General features: G+C 57.0%; 1 protein-coding gene across 1 annotated transcript in view; it reads right to left on the bottom strand.

Annotated features, from left to right (window-relative positions):
• Positions 1–266: 266 nt before the first annotated feature.
• Positions 267–8,886, bottom strand: part of LOC104509243 (zinc finger protein 512B-like) — a gene marked incomplete at its 3' end in the record, with an annotated part of 14,183 nt that continues 5,563 nt past the window's right edge. The window contains 6 exon segments of the mRNA XM_010151118.1: positions 267–365; positions 1,098–1,190; positions 4,197–4,321; positions 5,797–5,931; positions 7,967–8,038; positions 8,777–8,886. The exon segment at positions 8,777–8,886 is cut by the window's right edge and continues 34 nt beyond it. Of these exon segments, the coding sequence (XP_010149420.1) occupies positions 267–365; positions 1,098–1,190; positions 4,197–4,321; positions 5,797–5,931; positions 7,967–8,038; positions 8,777–8,886 (634 nt within the window).

Below are 8,886 nucleotides of genomic sequence, written 5' to 3'. Positions count from 1 at the left end.
CATGCTCAGGACAGCACCGGCTGTGCCCCTTCCCGAGTTCAGGAGGCAGAACCTGCCCTTTGGCACTCCTCAACCTGCCCCTACGCCCACCCTCCCTGCCAGGACGGCCCGTTGCCGGAGTGCACGGTGCCAGGGGGACAGGGACACGGATGGCTGAGAAGTCGAGAGCGTGCCGAGGGATGCCTGGAGAGGGTGCATCCCCCTCTGCACCAGGACTCACTCCTTCCACCTTTTCACAGAACGAGAAACAGGAATCGTTCTTGTACCTCATTGGGGCATTTCAGTTTTCCCATCTGCTTTAGCACTTTCCTCAGCCTTTCCCGCTTTTCCTGTTCACCAAGTCCAGCGGTTTCCACAGGAACAGGCTGGAAACAAGGAAGTGACAGAAGCGACAGAGTCAACCATTTATGCATGTCCTCTGTGCCAGGAGTGGGTGGAAAACCTCTGCCTCGCTGGAGCTGCCCTTGGCCTGGGGGAACCTCTCGTTGGAAGAGCTGGATCTGCCACTGCTTCACCGCACGCCAACGCCTTCGCCGTTACGTGCCAGGCCTGCTCGTGCCTTTCCTGTGTTCGTACCCACAGGGCCGGCTGAGAAACTCAGGAGCAGCTCCTGCACGGAGGATTCACCAGCCAGACTGAAGAGCAGGAGCTTCATGCACAGGTAAAAGACAAGTCACAACCGGTAAGCACGGGACATGAACAGATGGGGTTGTGCCTTGCCCAGGGATATCGGGGATGTACATGACCAGATTTTTAAGAATAGCACCTGTATTAGTGCCTGTCTGATTTTATTCATGGTAAAATTTGTGGCTGCTTCTCGCACACACAGTGGAGAGCATGGATTTTGAGATTTGTGCAAGGCAGAACCCATCAGCCCCGGATTTGGGGGCACAGTTTTGGAGGCAGAGCTTTGCCACTCCAAACCCGCCACCCCGTACTCGCTCAATCTTCCCCCCCATTCTGGGATTTGAAATCCTGGTTTATTTTTTCAATCCTGAGCAGGGAAGGGGTAAGGCCACTCCCTGGAGCGAGCAGTATGTGAAACAGTGGAAAGATGCTTCGCCATCGGCGCGAGGCGTGAGCAGCCCAGCTCTTACCTTGCTGACGTGCTCGGCCATGGTGTGGTAATTCAGCCCAGCTTTGGACTTGAACTGCTTTTTGCAGTGCTGACACTTCAAGGCATCCTGCAGCTGAAGGAATTAAAGGCAAGTCACCATGGAGGCCACCGGACACCGTTCTTTTTTCCAAGGGCTGCTCCTGCTTGTCAGCAAACCCTGCAGGTGGCTGTGGCTGCAGCAGGACCCGGCGGTGGGACCCAGCAGGCAACGCAGCGTCCCTGTCCCCCACCCCAATCCCAGCCTCAGAGATTTCTCTCTGCTGTCCCGGATACTGTTATCAAACCCACATGCCTCAATTTTTGGAAAACATTCCATTTTGGATGTAGATTTAAAGCCCTGCTGGCTGGAAACGTCTGGACCTGGTGTCTTAGTCTTCCTGTTAAAGGATCAGGAAAGAGAAGCAGCTTTGATCTACCAGTATGTCAGGGGACTCTGCTCCGCAGCCCCAGTAACAACGACAGATGCCGGCTACAGCACACTTTCTGGGTGCCTGGGCTGTTTGAAATTGAGCCACTGCTGGACACGATCACAGCACAACGCTGCCTGCCGCATACTGCTCTGCTGCTTGACCCGACTCGGCCCCCTGAGCGACCGGGGAGGTGCATTAAACACCCCCCCGACGTGCAAAGGGAACCTGCAACGTGAGGATGCAGATGGTGACTTTTGCTGGGGCAGGTACCAGGGATTATGGACTCAGGAGGTGAACGCTCTGGGCACCCAGAGACAGGGTGTCTTGACAGAAGCGTGGCCAGGGGGGCGAGGGAGGGAATTCTGCCCCTCTGCTCTGCTTGGGGAGACCCCCCTGCAGTTCTGCTCCAGCTCTGGGCCCCCAACAGCAGAAGGACACGGAGCTGTTGGAGCGAGTCCAGAGGAGACCATGGAGATGCTCCGAGGGCTGGAGCCCCTCTGCCCTGGGGACAGGCTGGGGGAGTTGGGGGGTTCAGCCTGGAGAAGGGAAGCTCTGGGGAGACCTTAGAGCCCCTTCCAGTGCCTGGGGGGCTACAAGAAAGCTGGGAGGGCTTTTTCCAAGGGCAGGAAGTGACAGGACAAGGGGGAACAGGTTTAAACTGAAAGAGGGAGATGGAGATGGGACATCAGGAAGGAATTCTTCCTGCAGAGGGTGGGAGCACTGGGACAGGTTCCCAGAGAAGCTGTGGATGCCCCATCCCTGGGAGTGTCCAAGGCCAGGCTGGATGAGGCTTGGAGCAACCTGGGCTATGGAAGGTGTCCCTGCCCATGGCAGGGGGTGGCACTGGCTGGGCTTTAAGGTCCCTCCCAACCCAAACGGTTCTGTGACTCTATCACAGGGAGCCTTTCCTGCTCCTCCTGCCCGGCTGATGCTCCACCTTCACCACTTCCCCTTAAATCAAACCTAGACTAGAAGGTGGAGAGGGAATGAAGATGGAGCTGCAAATCCCTCCTCATCCCAGAGCTCTGGGGAAATGAAGAATGAACTCACTGCAGCCAGCTGGGAATGCCTCGCTTGGACCGGTGCGCCCATCGGTTAATCTTGTGCAGACCCAAGGTTCCGTTCTACCAAAGTGGCTGCTAAAAGCTCAGCTCACCAGGTGCCAGTGCCAGCCAGTCTGGGGTTTACTCCTCCAGCCAACAATGAGGAATAAGCCATGTCTGTATTCTAAAAAGATTTCCCACCTGGGAGCTGGCAGGATATACCTGCCCCTGTCTCCCTCAGGACCAACCACATTGCAACCACCTCCATCCCTTATTTCCTTTCCAAACCCAAACAGGGCAGATTGCTTAGTGACAAGCAAGGAATGGAGAAACACAGTTTCTTTTGGTTTTTATAAGAGTTTTGGGAGCCTGCACATCCTTCTCCCATTGGCCAGCTAAGAAATACATGTGTCATTATAGCAGAGAGCAAGCGGAGAGGGCACCTGCACTCCGGGGTCGCTTCCGATGGGGACACCCTGTGCCTGCAGCAGTGGGGCCTCGCTAACGACGTGCTGTAGACTCGTCTCAGAAATGAAATGCCGAGAGCTGGGCCTGTGGTCACACACCCAGAGCTTGGGGACCTTCCTTTCCTGGGCCACAGGCTGCTCTGGCAGGGATTCTGCCAAGCATCCCAGCTCCCAGAGCAGCGGAGCCAGCCCCGCCAAGGGCCATACCCCTCAGGGAAGGGTGACAAAACACCCGCTCCTAGGCCTGGAGCCTTGATTCCTCAGCTGAAAATCCACCGGTTTATTTATAGCAGGGAAGACATGCCTGACTGCTCTGGGAGAGCCGTGCAGCCTGCATGGAGCCTGCCTGGCCTGGGAGCCGCTCCAAAGCGCGGGAGATATGAGCAGTGATGGCCGAGATCCCTCCTCCATGGAAGCCAGGATGCCAGAGGAAGCAGGATGCTGCCTGGCATCGATGTCGCAGGGGGTTTGAAAGGGAGAGTAGCCTCCCACTGCTGTATAAATAGCGAGGCGAAGGCAGAGGAGGCATTTACAGAAAATGAATGTGGAATCAAAGCCCAGCCACATATTTTCAAAGCGGGAGGCATCGATCCCACGTTGGCTTGCCGTGGCGACGGCTCTGCCCCGCGCCGGGTGACGGATGGAGACGTAATCCTGCGCTCTGATGGATGGCGGCGGGGCAGAGAGACAGTTTTTCACTGCACCGGTACTGAACCGCGTCCTGACAGTCTGCCTGAGCGCAGGCAAGCTCGGGGTCTCCCCGAGACGTGCTCTCATTCGACCACAATTTATCGGGCCTGATGCAAGGCACGGCACGCAGGGAAATCCCACAGCCGGGAGCCCGGAGGAGGCCAGACTAGAGACAACCTCAACAACGCCTCTGGCCTTAGAACGATGTGTTTAGCTACTAGAGATACCCAATTCTGCTGGAGACAGTGGTGCAAGGGGCCCAGAGCACAAAGGGATTGAGAACTGCTGAGGATTAGGTGTCCAAATCCCTCCGAATCGATGCGAAGCAGCCAGATCCGAGGACGATTAGCAAGTGCTCTATCAAGCACAGCCCAGAGCACCAACACACATTTAGGAGCAACACCCCCACCCCACCCCCATCCTCCTCCAAAATCCATTACATGTGTGATTGAATAAAGCAAATCCTTACTTTCTGGCAGACATCCATGTGCTTTTTGAGCCCCACAACAGTTTTCCTGGTTATAACGCTGCAGGTTGGACAGGCGACCTCTCCCTTCTCGCTGATCTCCCGCTGCCACTGGTCCTCGGGGTTTGCTGGGGAGGGAGAGGAGAGAGGTGTTACAGCCAGCCGCAGAGACCACAACCTGCCCGGGCTGCTGGGCAGAGGAAGCCCCGTCGTAAGCCTTGGTTTGCTGCGCTGGAAAGCACTGGATTGGGAACAGTTCCTGATGCTGAAAGAAGAGAAATCGTCTCCCAGGCACGGGCCAAGCCAGGCACAAATCACGCTGGCACTTGCAGCTCTGCCCCAGAGCTCCCGCAGCTGCCTGAGCAAACTGGGTCACTGGGCCACTTCACGTGGAGTTACTTGACCTGCTGGCATTTCACAGGGAAAAGGAGGTTCATCCTTCCAACCCCAGTATCCTGCACATTGGGAGTTAAAACATGAGGATGTCCCCGGCCACCTGATCTTGCCCCGCGTGGAATAACTCCCCCCTGCCAACCGAAACAATTAGCGGGAGCGAACAGAGGTGAGCGTCTCGGCTCCATCCGGACGTGTGCCTGGAAAGCTTCCCTGGCACTCCTCTTCCCGGCAGACACACAGGCAGCTAGGGGAGTGCTAACTTCCAGGCGTGTGTTTATTTGAACGGCTGTAACTGGCTTAAAAAACACCCCAAGTAAGAGCTACGCGGGGCCAAAACCTGCTCCCAGGCGCAGAGTTCACGCAGCGTTCTCAGCAGAGCTGTGCTGAGCTTCCAGCCAAGGGAAGCCCAGTGTGAATAAAACCCACCAACTCTGTTTATTTGGATGCTTTTGCCGGGCTGTGAGATGAGAGAGTCGTTTATTTGACTTTGAGAGCGGTGTAAGACGTTGCAGCTGTGTTTATCTCACACATCCTGCATTCCCCCTGCTGTCAGAGCTCCCAGGGAAAGCCAACCTGGGCTAGGGCTGCGCCCCCCAGAAGGCGTAACTGTGCCCGGAGCGACGCACCGGCGTCACATGCGGAGATGCTGTTGGGAAAAGGCCATCACCCCAGAGGCTGACCCAAACTGGGGTCACACGGAGGCCAGGTGGAACCAGGATTTGGTTCCCATCTCCCAGCACTCGCAGCAGCCTGTCCTGGCAGCGAGGTGAAGGTAGGGTTACCCCTTTCAGGGTGGCAGTTGTGGCTGCACCAGGATTTTAGGAGCAGCGGCTGTCCCTGCATCTGTGCTAAACCTGGAAAGCACAGGAGCTGCGTGCTTCTATTTTTGATTTTGGGCTGCTTTTGCTCACAAGCCTGCTAGAAAACTCCCCCAGCAAACGGCCCACTGGGTCAGGAAGGGTGCGGGGAGCACTAGCTGTGGGTGAAAGTGTGGACCGTGGCATGAAAGGGGGGACCATGGCGTGAAAGGGGGCACCGTGGAGTGAAAGGGGGGACCATGGCGTGAAAGGGGCGACCATGGAGTGAAAGGGGGGACTGTGGAGTGAAAAGGGGGACCGTGGAGGCTCAAAGCAGAGCGTGGGACAGCTGACAAGCAGCTAAGCTGCACGCAGAGCTGCTGCCCGTGCTTTGCCTCTGCCAGCCTCACCTGCCGGAAGATGCACAGCTGTTTCCTTCTTCACACCAGCTCCCGGGGGTTTCTTTTTCAGCTCCTCCGTGTTGGTGCTCCCCTCCAGCTTCTTGGCTCGATGGGCTTTCGCCTTGTCCTCTGCTTTGACGAGACCTGTAGACAGAGGGGATACCATCAGACCAACTTGCCTTTGGCAGGTCAGAAGTATCTACCCCTGGCCAAGGCTGTATAAGCAGCACCAAGCACGTAATTAAAACAAGCAGCATCATAAAGATCTTGGTGTTTTGTAAACAGAATCATTTCCCCCAAGCCAGAAGGTTTATGACCCATGGAAACACCACGGCGAAGCAGGGTAGGATGCTTCCAGCACGGCTGGGGAGGGGGCAAAAGGGCATTTTGCAAGAAATCAAAAGGGGAAATTGGAAGAGCAACTTCAGGATATAAAAGGGATGTTCCTGCAGATGAACCTGGAAAGGCTGTCTAGCCGCTTACGCCAAGGAACTGGGGTCCCGCTTGGAAAACAGGGCAAATTCTGGGATCTTACACCAGATCCCACAGGACCTTTTACCCCTGGATCTCTGTGTGGTTGTCACAACAAACACAGGTCTCTCCCGGTGCTGCCGGGTGCTGGGAAGTGTTGGGAAGAAACAGGACAGGGGGGGCGACCGGCCAACAGGCACACCGGGAAGAGGAAACCTGGCGCAGCCCCCCGGGGCTGCTGGCTGCCTGCGCGTGGGGGAGCTCCCAGGCCGGGATCTCCGCACGGGCAGAGCGCCGGGCTCTCCAGCAGCTTCTCCCAAATCCACCCACCCTCCCACCTTGTCTGTGCCTCATCCCCGTGTGATGGAAGCATGCTCCCTGCAGCCAGCAGGGTCAAGTGAGGAGGAGGGGGCTCGGCACATGCTGAGAGCCCCTCTAACAGATCCCCCTCTGTCCTGCAGAATCCTTCGGCAATTCCTGGGCTGACAGGAGAAATGAAAGACGTGGCTTCCAAACGATGCTTTGGAAAGGCTGGCAAAGAGAGGAGGGGGCCTCTCCCATGGGTCCACCCCCCCGAACTCCACGTGGGGTTCGGCCCCGTGCCTGTACTTCCACAGAAAGTGCTGGAGGCAGCACCGTGAGTGCCAGGGTCGGATCCACAGCTCCCCCACGAGGGTCCATGCGTCCACAAACGTGTGGGCTGTGGCTCTTGCAAACCCGGGGTGTGGATGGAGAAGCGGCCCCCAACGGGCTGGTGGCTCCCTCATCTCTGGGGAGCGAACTGCCACGCTGAACCCAGGGGATGTAGGCAAACCCCTGCCCAATCTTCTCTCTTCCCGTGGGCAATGGATCACCCAGGGACCCGTTTATTCTCCAGGAACCCACAGCAGACGTTTCAGTGCCTCTGTGGAGAAGGGAAACGACCTCAGACTTCCCAGGAGCCAGGAAACTGTGGAGACGGCGTCGGGTAAGCGCTTAATTCCTTCAAAGCCATTAGTGCCTCTCCCTGAGTGCCTCTTGTACTGGAAGGTGCTGCCGGCAGTGCCTGGAAACCCTGGCTGAACGATCTCACAGACAGTCTGAACCCAGTTGCTCTCGTGCCAGGGATGCTCCAGGTTTCCTCCCTCCTTTTCCATCCCAGTCAGGTTTATGTATGGAGCAGGACCACAGTCCCACGCGCTTTGTCAGGCTGAAGCAGCCAACTTCGGAGCCTCCTCTCACAAAACATCCCGATAACACGTCTCTTCTCCCTTGAATTTTATTGAGCGTGGGCGACCAGCATGGGAGACATCTGAGGGATGACGTGTCACCCGGCCTTTCCACTCAGCAGAAATCCTTTTGACGCTATTGGGAATGCTGTGACATCGCAGGAGGGCAGGATGATGATGAGATGATGCTTCTCATGTGCCAGTGGCTTGTTACTCCTGTGTTACAGCTGGACATACCCGGATCCTTTCCTCTCTTCCCTCATTTCCCAGCAACAGGTTCCCAGCAGCGCAGGCCGGGTTGTTATCAGTGCCAGCTCTGCTGCTGCCTTTCATTCCCTTTAGACAGTCCGGTGGTGAAAGGCACCATCTCCTCCAGGATGGTATTCCCAGGCTCCGGGTGCCTGTCACATATCTCCACTACAGTGGGGCTGCCAGGGCTTCCCTGAAAGGCCCCAAGGAGAAGCCCCAACCTTACAGCTCACCAGTCATCCCCGTATTACCTTTCAGTCCAAACGTCCCCGAGATGGATGGCTGCTCCCCCGTAAACTTCTTAGGAGTTTTCTGTTTCCTTCCTGACTCAAAAGAGAGAAACAGAGAGATTTGGTCAAATAACGGTACTTCCAGGGGGGCTTCAGCAGTCCTAAGGCAAGGGGGGGGCTCATTTGAGGAGGCCGTTACCCCTGTGAACTAAAGGGCTGTTGAATGAATCAGTCACCCCACCAAACAGTAACAGGATGCTGCTTCCCACCCCACAGACCCAGGAGAAACAACGCTATCCCAGGCCCACGCAGGGGAAGTCGTGGCTCACTCTAGCTCCAAACGCTGCGTGTTTTCCACAGCCTCAGCAGCGAAGGTGGTGATTCACTTTGGTGCTGCACGCGGTGTAAATCGGTGCCATCACGGGGGCAACCACGGCCCCGCACCGGCCCTGCAGCGGTGACGACGGAGGGACCCTCCTCACCCTGTCCCGATACTTAAGGAAAACGCGTTTGGCACAGATACACCCTGGTTGGAACTACCCCACGCTGAGGGCAGACGGGCTGAGACGGCAGCTTGTGGCGCTGCAGGGAATTCAATCCGTGTCCCACCCTACAGAAATGCCCTACCACAGCTGCATCCCGGTTTTAACTCTCAGCAGAACTCACTTTCACAAGAAAACAGGGAGGGCGAATTACCAGGATGTTGAAAAAAGGCTTGGGCAGATCGAGAGACACGCGCAGCAGCGGCGGTTGGAGCGGAGCCCCTTCCCTTCCCACGGGACACCCCTATCCGAGCTCCCGAACCAGCGTAGACCCGGGCTCTAATCTTACTGTGCTTCATCCTCTCGGGGTCTTCCTCCTGGCTGCCCCCCTGCTGCACGGCATCCTTGCCGCTCGAGGACTTTGCCGTGGGGGTGGCGGCTGCCATGGCCTCGGCTGCT

Source organism: Eurypyga helias, unplaced genomic scaffold (genome assembly GCF_000690775.1).
Source record: "Eurypyga helias isolate BGI_N326 unplaced genomic scaffold, ASM69077v1 scaffold29574, whole genome shotgun sequence".
Lineage (NCBI taxonomy): Eukaryota > Metazoa > Chordata > Aves > Eurypygiformes > Eurypygidae > Eurypyga > Eurypyga helias.
The sequence above is the reverse complement of the archived record's forward strand: the minus strand, read 5'-3'. Positions and strand labels throughout refer to the sequence as shown.